The 14,240-nt window shown below is 35.4% G+C and overlaps 2 protein-coding genes across 2 annotated transcripts in view; one reads left to right on the plus strand and one right to left on the minus strand.

Moving 5' to 3' along the window:
* Nucleotides 1–4,969: 4,969 nt before the first annotated feature.
* Nucleotides 4,970–8,189, minus strand: LOC117117264 (chromatin accessibility complex protein 1-like). Its single transcript, XM_033261518.1, has 3 exons — nt 7,988–8,189; nt 6,756–6,876; nt 4,970–5,900 (listed from the first exon to the last, which is right to left on the minus strand). Exons 1-3 carry the CDS (start codon nt 8,087–8,089, stop codon nt 5,824–5,826), a joined length of 300 nt encoding a protein of 99 aa, XP_033117409.1. The 5' UTR covers nt 8,090–8,189; the 3' UTR covers nt 4,970–5,823.
* LOC117117262 (WD repeat-containing protein 75-like) overlaps nt 8,179–14,240 on the plus strand; it is a 13,643-nt gene continuing 7,581 nt past the window's right edge. Inside the window, exons 1-9 of the mRNA XM_033261515.1 lie at nt 8,179–8,409; nt 9,566–9,695; nt 9,817–9,882; nt 10,477–10,564; nt 11,208–11,409; nt 11,600–11,784; nt 12,220–12,375; nt 12,569–12,762; nt 13,789–13,976. Coding sequence (XP_033117406.1) covers nt 8,312–8,409; nt 9,566–9,695; nt 9,817–9,882; nt 10,477–10,564; nt 11,208–11,409; nt 11,600–11,784; nt 12,220–12,375; nt 12,569–12,762; nt 13,789–13,976 — 1,307 coding nt within the window. The 5' untranslated portion in view covers nt 8,179–8,311. The remainder of the gene's footprint in view (nt 8,410–9,565; nt 9,696–9,816; nt 9,883–10,476; nt 10,565–11,207; nt 11,410–11,599; nt 11,785–12,219; nt 12,376–12,568; nt 12,763–13,788; nt 13,977–14,240) is intronic.

Genomic DNA, 14,240 nt, shown 5'->3' on the forward strand with positions numbered 1-14,240 from the left:
TGGTCAGGTTGCCAAATCAAGAAACCTATGGGTAAGGCCCCTTCGGGGCCCCCAGAATTCGGGGTCCTGCGGACCGCCGCATGAGAGCGCATAGGCGTTACGCCACTGTTTATTTTATTGTACTGTGCTGGTTACTTTTTGTTGTTGTAATCGTACTGTGTTTTTGCAGGACCATATTGTAAAGCAGCGGTAAGATCTCGGCTGTATACCGTATGTTATCCTGCCTAAAGATGTTTTAAATAAAAAATTAAAATAAATCTTATTAGCTCAGAAGGGCCGGTATTAATGCAATATGTACAAGATTCAAAGATAGGTATCGAATGATATGCTAATAATAATAATAATAATAATAATAATAATACGAAGCATGTGATTCGAAAGTGTAACTCTTTATTTTCTATTATTTCTTATCCGTATAAATGATCAGAAATGCTGAACATTATACTTGTTTATATTATATCACAATCATCCTTGTGATCATCACCCTCTTTATTATTATCTTCATCATCGTCTATAATCATGTCCATCATCATCGTCGTCATCATCACTATTATCATCGCCGTGTCATTTATTATTACCTTCATCACTTTTTTTTTCATTAGTTGATTCGAAGCTTAAAAGTATGAGAACAATTCTACCATTTTTCTAGGTTTCCCCCAGGACATTGGTGGTGCTTTAATACGAGTATCATAACCATAATATCTTATCTTCTGTTTTTAATAATTTTTCTATATACAATGTATGCACGGTCTGTTACATTATATCGTTAACATGCTTAAAGAGAAGGATGCAGGTGTTATAGCTATGGAGTAATCGAAGTAAAATATGCCTTGAGTGAGGCAACAAATAACTGATGAATTACTTTGAAAATATACTGTAAGCTCATAAAATACCTTTGTACACAATAGGCTATAACGATACTTTGTTGTGTTTTTCAGAGAATATTAATCGTGTGATGCTTAAAAATCACTTTTTCTGACAGAATCTCCGTCAATTTTGCGTTACTAATAAAAAGAAAATGACATGTTAATGTCATATTATGAAAGAATATCAAATTATGTAAAGTTATATAAGTCATAAAAATGTAAATGTCGTGTTAATTATGCGCAGTATTTTACACAATCGACGGAATCGTTCAAGGCGCCTAAAGTATTATTATTATCTTATTACATTAGTAGTGTTAATAGTAATTAATATTAATATTATTACCATCACCTTCACCATCATTACACAATTTGTGATAATTGCCAAACCGCCAATTATGTAGAAATCGATCTTTTCTTATTAATTATTTTTAGAATAAATAGTATTAATTTTGTCCTTTAAAGATAGATTTACATTTTGAATTACAACGTAAATGCATTGATGTCATAATAAAATTTAGACTCATTTTTTAAATCTCATTGGACGACGAAAGTACCCTGCTCGGGACGTTAGAAATTTCCCATCCATAACTTCATATATATTGTTTTAAATTGCAGTTGGCAAACACTTCAGGCATATATAAAACGATCAACTGATGAAAGTATCAAGCAAAAAATATTTTGAAATATTTCAAAAGCGGAGAAATATATAAAAAAATACATGTAAACCTTAAGTCACGTCAAATTACTGTACTGTCCAATCTGTGATACATACAATTCTGATATTATTTTTTTAAAAAGATTTTTATGTATTTTTCATTAATTAACCTTAAACATTTAAACATTGGATACAGTTTAAATGTGCTATTCTATAAAGTTACTCTCCCATTTGAAACACAAATCTGTGAAATTCTCCAATAATAGACATGAATACAAAAATATAGTTTGAAATATTATTTTATTCAAAATACACAACTGACCCACCTCCATCAGTACCCTAAAAAATCTTTAGTGTTTTCAACTGAAGCCAGCATCTAATAGGTGTAATAGAGGTCATGCTATTACAGTATTACAGCCCTTACAAATTCATAGAGTTAATGATTTGGAGCAATTTGGAACGCATCTTACCAAATTATATACATTGCTTCATTCATATTCTACAAAGATTCAATAACATTGGCCATATTCAAGTGGTCGTTCTTCGTTCACGCCCACCTGCGCAGTGGTAAACTCCTACCATTTAATACTTATTAATAGGTCCATGCTCCTACTAACGAGGACGACCAGTCGAATAGAAAACTGGGAAATACTCGACAAAACAAAATGGCCGCATAGTTACCGCGATACACGCTGCGTAATCAAGGTTACTTTATTTCATTTCATTTAGTTTTTATTGTCCAATTTTAAAAAGGAAAAGCAGAGCAGAAACAATTCATTGCATATTTAAATTGTGGCAGTATGGGTTTTTTCATAAAAAAAAATGTTTTCAACCAGTTTTTGAATTCTGTAAGCCTACAATTATTTTTTGACTCCAATGTGGGTAAATATTATAATTTTTGTTTTCTGAAATTTAATCTAAATTATATTAACGCAAATGTTATTGCTAAACGGAACAATTGACCATATTTTTTTTGTTCCACGTGCATAAATTAACGCTGATTAACGCATTCTGGTTACGTTAATTTTCGTTGTCAACGTAGTCTATCTTGCGAACCAGTCAAATGAAAATAATACCCAACGAAAATTCGTACTTAACGAAATGAACCAGTCGAATAAGCCCATTGTTTCAAATAATTCAAATTTATTCATTAACTTTCGATTCTCACAAAAAAATCGTTCCGTTAAGCTCTGCACCTTGGATATTGTTGCTATGGACGCAAACGGCGGCATAAACGTACGTAAAACACATCCATTTGTGAGAAAACATGTGTATGTGTGTCCATGGGTCAAGCACATATTTCTGGCTCTGTTCTGACTTATCTGTTAAGTTTGATCGACAATCTGGAAAAGTTTATTAATGATCAAGCGACCTAATTTTGCTTCAGTTTTTTTAAACCCGTATTTATAAAGGGCGACCCTTCCAGCATATTATAGGTTGGCTGTTATCCAGGGCCCTCTTAAATAAATGAAATAATGTGATGCATTATCAGCGAAGTCTCATTTAATATGAGGCATCAGGTGTGGAGATGTTGTTGACTTATGAGACCCTGGGATTGGAAGGCAAGCATCTTAACCACCTTCTCCACTTTTTTAACTTCACCCCTTTGAGAAATTCTGATACAGTACTCAGATGTCACCTTGAGCTATAAACTACATAATTATACGCCTTTTTCACTATGTTTTACCCCTGCGAAACTAGACTTGCGGACTAATTAGCTAGTGTTAAGCCGGTGTTTGTTGTGAGGTGTAAATGGGTGTGACCCGAGATTATCCCGCAGTTTTTTGTTAGGTTTAGAGAAGGTTCATATGATTAAACTGGTAGAGGGTGCACTTGTTTATTTCATACACTTGCTCAGTCCGTCAAGACAGGAAGACATGTTTCGTAGAAATGCACATTTGTACGATTTGTACTGCATTAAGCAGGTAAATCTACAAATTTTCGTAATCTAGTTCAACGAAAATGAGGTTATAGTTCAACCATAAGTGGTAAATTCAACTAAAAGGAGGAATTGGATTTATTCAGTGAAAACACCAAGGATAGCCCACGAAAGTCTAGAAGACTTATTTCCAGTGGGGTCCTTCTGGTGATGATTGGACAGTACACCGGGAGACAATCCCCTACTCTTTTCCGAAGAGTGTACTGTGTTCTTTAACGTGCATGTGGGCCATAAATGCACACGGGACCAACGGCATAAACGTCTCATCCGAAAGACGGTGCGCTATTGTAACTTGTATTTCAGCCCTCTAGCTGAAACACAAAGAGAGACAGCGATGGGATTTGAACCGGGGACCTACAGATCTCCACGGTTCAGCGCACACACAGTGGCTACCACCAGATTAGCCGACTGAGCTAAGTTGCTCAGTGCTGGAAGGCTAGTATGAGCATCTATTCCAACAGAGGCGAAGCACCCAATATTGCTTCCAAAGACATCGGTTTGCCACTAGAGCAATACACATAGGATGGCATGTTCACTGGACACGGACTCCTGCATATACACAATAAGAAGATGTGTTGCCAGACGGAACAAACTTGGTTGGAGCTGCAAAGGAGTTAAAGAAATCGATTAAATAGTGGAATAACTCTTAAATTCATACAATACTAAGACAAGAGGGAATTGATTGGAGATTCAATGCACCTTCTGCTTTGCATCAAGGAGGAGTTTGGGAACGAATGATACGATCGATAAGACAAGTCTTGTACAGTCTTATGAAGGAACAGACGATTAAAATAAATGACGAAGGTCTAAGGACCCTATTTTGCGAAGTGGCGATCATTAATCATTCACAATGTTATCCGATGATCCAAACGAAGAAGGTCCACTAAAACCTAACCATCTACTACTAGCCCAAGCCGATTATGCACCTGCCCCAGGTATATTTGATAAGGGAGACGTGTATATATACTGTACGTAAGAGATGGAGACAGGCACAATACCTGGTGAATGTGTTCTGGAAAAGATGGAGCAAAGAGTATCTGGCAACTTTGCAGGAACGACAGAAGTGGTCTAAAGAACGCAGAAACCTAGAAATAGGCGACATTGTGATCATCGCAGAGAACTCACCAAGAGGACAGTGGCCAATGGCAAGAGTGTTCATAAGGACGCTAAGGAATTAGTGAGATCTGCAAAACTGAAAACTGCATGCACAGAATTGGTACGTCCCATTACGAAGTTGGTTGTGCTCATTGCAGCTGAGGACCAGTAGTGTAGCTGATATCAACTAATGTATATACATTGTTTTTTTTTTTTAATGTCTTGTTAATATTGCTAATGCTCTAAAATTCGCATTAGAGGGGCTGGGATGTTAGGTTTAGAGAAGGTCCATACAATTAAACCGGTACACGGTGCACTTGTTTATTTCATACACTTGCTCAGTCCGTCAAGCCAGGAAGACATGTTTCGTAGAAATGAAATTTTTGTACTGCATTAAGTAGGTAAATCTACTAATTTTTGTAATCTAGTTTAACCAAAATTTAATTTAATTTATTTTATTTTATTTATTTCCAAACCAAAAGTGAAAAATCGCCACTTACAGGATGGACATAAAAAATATAGTATAAACTCTAAAAATACGGAAAAACAGTCAGGACAATCAAAAGTACATTCTTAACTAACAGCAACCCCACCAAGCACAAAGAATCAAGAAACAAAACACAGTTATAAGGGCAGCTTAAACCATTTTCTCTATGCTTAGAGATAGATACTTTTTAACATGAGAGATCGGAAATGTTTAAAACTGTTAAAAAAGATATATTACTATTTTCAGAAACAATACGGTTGTAAGAAGAAGGTAACTCAGAAATAAATCTCCGTTTAAAAACACAAACACGACTGAAAGGAACACCAAAAAACATGCGAAGACCGTAACACTCGACAATTAACATGAAGAGGTTATAGATCAACCATAAGTCGTTAAGTGTAAATGGATTTTGCCTCCGGTGTCACACCAGCGTTTATTTTGGCTTGATAGTGTAAAAGTGCTATTATTTACGCAATCCATCATACATATGCCACCCCATACATTTGGTAGATGATAAACAAATGATGGGTAAATTTTCCCAAGTTTTGACTTTCAAAAATTCTTTTCTGAAATATATTTTAGAACTATGGGCCCTCTATACTGGCATCATTAAATTTACAGTTTAGACATCCTCACTTTTTCCACCTGATGACCACAGGTACCATTATTATTACTATTTATTGCAGCTGTTTAGTCAGTTATCATGATGCATATCAGTGGCGTGAGAATTATGATTTCTTGTCTAGTTTGTTGTCCATGTTGTGCTGCCCTCTAGCATGTGCTAACTGTCTTCTTCTTTCTCAGCTTTACTGTTAGCTTTCAAGAAGTCTCTGGCAAGTATCTTCTTAGGTAAAACATCTGAAAATTTTAAGTATTGATGAAGGTTTAAGTAATCTTTCTCATTTGTAAAAATATAATTTGTGGGAATCACTAAAGACTTCGCTGAATTTTCTTAATGTCAAATCACAACTTTATTTTATACCTCCACATTACACAGACTTACTGCACTCGTTCATTAAATAATCAATAAATCAAACAATCCATAACTTACAGTACAGTTAAACTTTCCTAAATCGACTTTACCTAAGTCAAATAATTTCTAAATCGATCTAATTTCACATGGCAAATTGTTGTGTATTCCATTATTTAACAATCTGTAAGTCGAATTTAATCTAAGTTGAACAATATTTCAACGGCATTTTGGATTCGAATTACTGTAGGCAAGTTTAACTGCATTTATTCTTTTAAGAAATTAATTTTGGGTATAAAATAAAAGTACACAAAAAAGATTACTACAGTACATTGATTTATTTTTGGATGTAAAGGAAAACAGAAATTATGAAAACACGATTGGAAATAAATTAAGTTTATGAGTCATCTGTGCAACCATTCTTTGTTCATATTTTTGGCAAATTAGTAACATTTTAATCAATTTTAAAGATATTTTAAGTTTTTTCTATTTATAATATTTACATTTTAATTGTTAGAAATGAATGTATGCTAAATAAAAATATGAAGAAATGAAATGAAAACTATACGCAAATCTTCAATTAACTAATTATACACAATAATTTCAACTTTACTAAAGTTTTAGAACTTCACAATAACATTCTTTGTATACTTTTTTAAATGAGAATTTGCCTAAAAACATGGTCCAAAGTTACTTATAAGTTACTGCAGCAAAGAAAAGCTCAATGGAGGCTGTTGGCACACCTTCTAGAAATTGAAAGTTCTCTTCCTCAGCTACTGCTTCAGCAAGGTCATTGTAATTAACAAAACCGTCAACTTTTCTTCTTGCATATGATTCTTTGGCAATATTTTCCACAAAAAGTTCCTGGGTAAAATAAAAAGAAATATAAAGTTTACTAACTCTATTGTCTTCAATTTCCATAGGGCCTGTCTCTCAATCTCCAAGGCCGGGCCATAATTTTAAATTAGGTCTCTACCATCACGTAAACCTAGGCCTCCTTTAAGTCTTGTTTATTATGTGTGAGACTAGGCAGTCTATGTACAAGAGGGCCCAGGCCTCCCCAACTCCACTGGTTGTGCTCCAATCCAACTAGGAGCTAGCCCGGGTGTCGGTCAATCCGTACCCAAACAAACCCGTACCCATACCAACCCGTACCCAAATTTTGGTCAATCCGTACCCAAACCCGTACCCATACCAACCCGTACCCATGCCAACCCATACCCAAATTTTGGTCAATCCGTACCCACGTTTGGTCAACCCGTACACACGTCATTTTGGTCAACCCGTACGATATTTGTATCTGTACGATCTCGTGCGGTCTGTAAGATTGTCGTTGGCGCTAATTATTAAGGTAAGTTTTCTTTTCCTCTGGGCCTATACTTATTAGTGTTCTTACTCTCGTCGTGCTAGTGTTATTATTTGTGGGCTTATTTGTTGAAAAAGGTACTTTGTGAGTGGTTAAATCATGTGAACATGTTTGTTAATTATATGTTATGACTGTGAGAAAAACATTGAGGTAAAAATATTAAGAATTAAAGTTCTGGCATTTTCTTACTAATTGCAAAATGGCAGCCGCTCGTCGTGCTAGCGAACACAGATTCGCTGTACAGTACTTATTTGTGGGCTTTAATTTGTTGAAAAAGGTACTTTGTGAGTGGTTAAATCATGTGAACATGTTTGTTAATTATATGTTTGACTGTGAGAAGAACGTTGAGGTAAAAAAATTAAGAATTAAAACTTAGCCTAAGTCTTAGGTGCGAAAGTGCATTAGCCCCTATGATTACTATCTAATATACAATACAGTTTGCAAAACGTTTTATTATAGTAAAAATATCATTCATCAAACTTGGGTGTACGGGTTGGCATGGGTACGGTTTGACATGTATTCGCTCGCTAGCCCTAGGCAGGGAGGGAAGCAGCTCTACCTGCCTAGGCCTAGGCCTAGGCCTAGTTTAATTCACAAAAACTTACTTACTGTTGCTTTGGTTATAAGAAAAAGAGAATCTTGACTGACGGAAGTAACTTCTGGAGAACTTTTCATTATCATTCGTATCCTTCCTACTGGTAATGCAGTCATGTTTGATTTCTATATAACTTCCTTCTCAAATACTCATTCGGTATTATTATTGTTTATTGGATTCAAGAACAAGCGGGAGTGTGAATCCAATCTTTGAAAGAAACCTGATGAAGCGTCACTCTTGCACTGATGAAACGCGAATTGTTGCTACCGAAATACACAATGTTCGCGTTTCTTGTACACTGTTAACGCTGAACGCGTTTTGTTGTCGCTCAACGTCTAATGGCCGACACATGTGCTACATCGATGGAGCCTTGCCTGGTTCAACGTGGAGGCAGGAAATTCGTACAAGAGAGAACAATATTTTCCAAAGATTCAAAGTAAGCACTTGAATTTATTTACCAACATATTTTGCTGCAGAAAACGATTTAATTTTGTATAAATTGTAGTCTAGAATATAATTATAAGAGGGCTTGCTAGGCTAGGCTTCAAGCTAGGCCTAGCCTAGGCCTACTAAGTGGCAAGTTACAACAAGTACCGGACTGATATGGGCTTTGTACAGGTCAGGATAGAAGAGACAGAGAAGCATGGTTGTTCTGCCGTACTGTAACCTGTCAAGCCTAGCCTAGGCCTTGTTTTTTAATTTAGAGCCCAGCAAGAGGATATTTTTTGATAATAGTCATAATATTTTTTTGGAAGTGGTTATTCGCACGGTAGACCGTGTGAATAAGCTCTTATGAGTCTTATTCGCACAGTGGACCTAGCCAATCAGCATTTAAGGTTTCATGACGTAACGGCTGTCATACCGTGCGCAAGTTCTTATTCCCAATTCACACGGTACATCGTGAATTAACTACTGTATATTTAACACGGTATCGTCTCAAAAGGTTCAATGACCTAAATATTTTACGAGATAATAATTGAACCGAAATACCTTTTCAGATAGAAAATATAATACAAACATTGTCTATCGTGCAAATAGTAAATAATACATTATTCCCGCGGTATACGTAGCCAATCAGCATCGTAGAATGTAATGACACTGTCATTACATTCTACGATGCTGATTGGCCAATAAAAAACTCCAATAAAAGCTTTCTTCTTTGTTTGACTTCTGGTTGTCCACAATCACAAAAGCAGCCATGAAAGTGCAGCACGACTGCAGCCCACAAAATTAAAACCCTATTAAAACTGCACATAAAATCGAGTAATTTTGCATCAGTTTGGCATCCTCTCATCCTCCTCTGTTCAAATTCCCATCATGGTTGGTGCTAGTAATTAATTTTCTTTTGTTTCCCCAATTAATATTTTTGAATGGAACAAAAATCAATATCACTAATAGGCCCTATGATAGGGGACTAAATATCACACCAGATACATACTCCATAAAGGCATTTCTCATGGCAATTTCTCAAGGATAGCCTAAAAAAGAGTAAAAGGTATAATACATGTATGTTGTTTTTGTTTTGTTGGTTTCTGTCCCCATGAATTCATACTCCAATAATATCTCCCATTATTTTGGGGAGCGATCTTTAGGTACTTGTTATGCTGTTCTGGCAATGCTGTGAGTGTGTATAGCACCGCAAGTGGGGAATGTGTTCAGACGTTAACATCACACCAAGATGCTGTCACAGGGATACAGTTGAACCATTCAAATCATTTACAGGTGAGTGCTAATACAGTTGGCCTTTCATGCAGTTTCTCCAGTCAGATTATTTAGTACAAATATTTTCATAAATTTAATTTTTACTTGCTTTTTTTTTATTCTTCTCTTATGTTTACAAAAGGTGTTCAGCTGTTCTGTTGATGGTACTGTGAAACAATGGGATTTTCCAGATGGAATTCTCCTTAAGGTATGGACAACCATTGTGTACCAGATTGTGGTGAAGCAAAACAAACATTGCAAGATAATAATGTGTTTGTAGAGTTTAAGAAAAACTGATTGGAATTTGTAATTTTTTGTTGCTGTATTTTTGGGCTCGATTTATAGGACCATCACATGTATATATGTTGAAGCTTGCGGTACACCACGTAAGTAGTTCTGAAAAGAACTGTTGATCTTAGGTTCAAATGTAAACATTTTCATCCACTTCAGTTATAACAGGTAATGATACATCTAATACTGTACATTTCAGAACTACTTACGTGGTGTACTGCAAGCTTCAACATATATATTATTTCTTCGCCATGCAAAAATTTAAGCAATACTATCACATGTGTTGGAGGAATTAAAATATCAAGTGGACTACTGCATCATTGATGCTCTCGTTTTATTATTTCAACAGTTTAGTAAACTTAACTCTACACTCTTAGGTTCAAATGTAAACATTTTCATCCACTTCCGTTATAACAGGTAATGATACATCTAATACATTATTTTAATAGTGTTTGATACTGAGTAACATGAATTTAATATATTTAATTAATTTTTTAAAAATATTTTCCAGACATACAAGCTCCCATCTCCTGTACTTGGTTTGCTGACATCCCCAGCTCACCTCGATGTCATATTTGTTGTTGCCAAGCCAAAGTCAAGTAAGTTCATCATACACTCTATAATTGATAAAGAGTTGTCATAGGAGTGATATTTTGCCAGTACCTGATGTGTTTTGGTACCGAATACTCAGTACGTCCCCAAATACTTGTGAAAAAATTTGGCAAGTGATTCGGGTGAGAACTGGTCTGGCGCCATAACCACTAGACTACTGAGATTGAGCTTGGTGACTAGTGTTGAATCTGATCCCCAGGTAGCAGCAGGTACTACAAATGCTATTTTGATGTAAGTTTGCATCAGGAAAATATAACAGGAATCGATGTTTTGCCCTACCTACCTGTTTTTGTACTGAATACTCAGTATTCAAATACTTGCATAAAAACATTTGCAAATGATGCGGGTGGGAACTCACATCGAAAATGATAAAGGATTAATTAGGTATAACTTTTTGTTTTGCTTGTTTCAAAAACACAAAAATACAACATCAATAAATTTGGTCTCCTTAAATGAGTGATTTAGTGTTTTTGTTGCATTTTTGGGCATTTTTCTTTTTAGATTTTTATAGTTGGCAATGTATCTTCAAGGAAAATAGTTCTTCCTTTATTATATATTCTTTATTCATCATGAAATAAAATTCCTCAAAATTTTAATAACATTTCACATATTTCTTTAACTATTTATTAGGACAGAAGCAAACATTAGAATTAAGCAAGTTCAAACTTTCAAAGGCAACGGCAAAAACTGTAAAGGCGGATCCTTCGATACTCATGAGTAACATTTTGTCAAACTCACGGACGTTTGCGTTTGGAGCCCATGGTAAATTCATCGCATCCGTTCAGGAACACATCCTAAGAATCTATTTTATCAAATCAAAGAAATTCATCAGGTAATCTTGAGTTATGTTTACGTCTGCTGTTGCAATCTATTTTGTACAATTATAACAGTTATAACTAACAGTGATGATAATATATTATATTATTAAGTTTATTTTGCAATTGTTATCTCAATTTATTCAAACCGTTTCATTGTACAACGCATGCTTTTTTCTTGTATTGATCATTTAGTTTTTTTGCTAGGTTAAAAGAGCAACACCGTAAGTTCACATGCGTTGCATGTCATCCGACTGAGCTCTGCATTGCTGCCGGTGACAACAAAGGAAGAATCCATTACTATAGAAACTTCACAGACGAGAACAGCGTGATAAAGTCCATGAACCATTGGCATTCCCTACGAGTTGAAGATTTGTGTTTCACTTCAGAAGGTGAGTTTCATTGATAGAGAAGTCTAGCGGCTGTACTAGAGATTTCCCGACGATGGGTGGAAGTTCCACCACAGAAGGTCAAGTTCCCCGAAAAGTGGTCTAATTTACCTGCAAGAGAGGGTCCACACCCACCTTAGCCATACCCACCTCAGCCACCATGGTTGGAGCAAATTTTAAGATTACTTTAAGCACTTTTAGATTCTCCAAAATGGCATTAATCTCAGACAGTAAAAATTGTTATAATCATCATTAGTCTGATGATGATAATATTCTGGATGATGATGATCATCATAGTTATTTTTATAACAATGATGATTGTGTCATCATTACGGTAGTAACAATAATGATCTTCAGTTTATTATATCCATTGTTGTCGATATCCATCGAGGTAGTATGATAGTATTGAAATATACTGTATGTCATTTTTCATTGCAGGTTCTTATTTATTCAGCGTTGGACATGAGTGTACTTTGGTACAGTGGCAATATAATACAAATCACAAGGATTTCCTGCCCAGGTTATTGGCTCCTATTAGTCATGTGACTTCATCGCCTGACAACCAAATTCAAGCTTTAAGCTTATTCAATAATGGTGAGAAAAACAACAAAAATAACTAATTTCATGTTAAAGTTTACTTTATTTGTCATGTTACAGAAATAAAATACTGTAATTAAACATATGCCTGGTACAAATTCATTTTTATAAAATGGAAATAACCAAACACAAATTAAACAGGATTAATAAATACATTTATTAATCTTTCTTTAATTTTCTTTTCTAAAAGTTATCCTGTTGGTATCAAACAACCGTGTTGTTAAGACCATTCAAGGCCTAAATTATGGCCATCTTCAACAGCAGCAGCATCCACCATGCCATGCAGGCATGACCTTTGACCCTCGGACCAAAGCCTTGGTTCTCAATGGAAAGGTCGGACACATACAGTTTTACCAAGTTGAAGAAGACAGAGCTCTTTTTAATGTAAGTTATTGAATAATATACTATTATGGCATAAGGGATATTATAATATTATGGCAAACTTTCATCAGTTTCTGATGCTGGGAAATAGCATAAGTTTCTCTGAATACCTTATACCTTGAGTGTACACCTTCTTTGGAGGCTTTTTAGGCCATTGGTTCAATAGGGGTGTCGGCTAACTCGTATGCATGCAAACTCATAACTCTTACCCACTTTGACAAACCCGTACCAAAAATGAGGTCAACTCATGCCTAACATTGGGTAACTCGTACCCACGTCTATTCCTACCTACTTTGGCGTAATAATAAAACGAAATCCAATCTTAAATATTTCTTACTATATACAGTACTGCAGTTGGCTACCAAAAACGAAATCTAATTTTTTGTAAACCTTCTAAGTTTGCACGAACTACAATAAATTTAAGTGCTTATATACGCCTCTGACTCACTACTACTGTAATAGCCCCCTTGTTATAGTTTCAACATCTCAACGACCATGAATTTATCAATTTCATTCCTGCTGTATTAAAATCTTTGACTTTAATAATATAGTTTAACATGATTACCATCAAAATAGATAGTTCTCTTAACATTTCCTTGAAATACAAAGGTAGATCTTACACCAAACTTGGGTACGGGCTAGTCAACTATGGGTACAAACCAGCCAAAATTATGGATACAAGTCAGCCAAAATTTGGTTATGAGTTGTGGGTACAAGTTGGCATGGGTATGAGTTAACCTGTCACAGTTTTTGTACATGAACACCCGAAGTTGGCTTTGCCTTGAGATATATAGAAAGGCAGGTCACCTTGCCAGAACAAGTGAAAATAGATAGACGAAAATGGTACTAGAGGTCATGAAGACTCAAAACCAGATGAAAAGATGAAATGTAGAATTTGCCAGCATGCCGTGGATGAGAATTGAGCAGGACAGAAGTAGATGCTTTCAACTTGTGGAGGCCTTCGCTCTGCAGTGGGCCGACAATGGCTGAAATAATGATGATAATATAATATATGTATTTTCTTTACAGCTTGACATAGTTGGGCAGAATTACATATCCCCCGATAGCCTGGACAAACCACTCATTCACACAGACGTTGACCTCATGGCATTCAGCCAAGACGGCCAGTGGCTTGCAACAATTGAGTCCAGGGATGATGGACAAACATCATCTGAACTCCGTTTGAAGTTTTGGTGCTTTGATGAACAGAAGGACAGGTAAGTTCAACTTTCTATTAAATAAGTGTTTTGCAGTGAAAATAATAAATTGAATAAGATACTGTACAGGCCTCTAAAACCTTCCAATGTAAATTGTGTTTTTCCTGTGTATTTTTATGTTTATATGAGGATTGCTGTATGTTAAACTGAGAAATTAACATTAGAATGTGGCTGCATTGTATTGTATACATTAATACAGAGAAGCCATAATACTTTTACTCGTATGTTTGGTAATAGTAAAGATACTAGAAATACAAGATAGAG

This window comes from Anneissia japonica, unplaced genomic scaffold (assembly GCF_011630105.1).
Source record: "Anneissia japonica isolate Jap-2015-1 unplaced genomic scaffold, ASM1163010v1 scaffold288014_len389662_cov180, whole genome shotgun sequence".
NCBI lineage: Eukaryota > Metazoa > Echinodermata > Crinoidea > Comatulida > Comatulidae > Anneissia > Anneissia japonica.

Coding starts and splice junctions, on each gene's coding strand:
- LOC117117264 (XM_033261518.1), bottom strand. CDS start 8,089: ATGACTGCATTACCAGTAGGAAGGATACGAATGATAATGAAAAGTTCT. Junction 6,877..7,987: donor TTCTTATAACCAAAGCAACA/GTAAGTAAGTTT, acceptor TATTTTACCCAG/GAACTTTTTGTGGAAAATAT. Junction 5,901..6,755: donor GAACTTTCAATTTCTAGAAG/GTGTGCCAACAG, acceptor TAAAATTTTCAG/ATGTTTTACCTAAGAAGATA.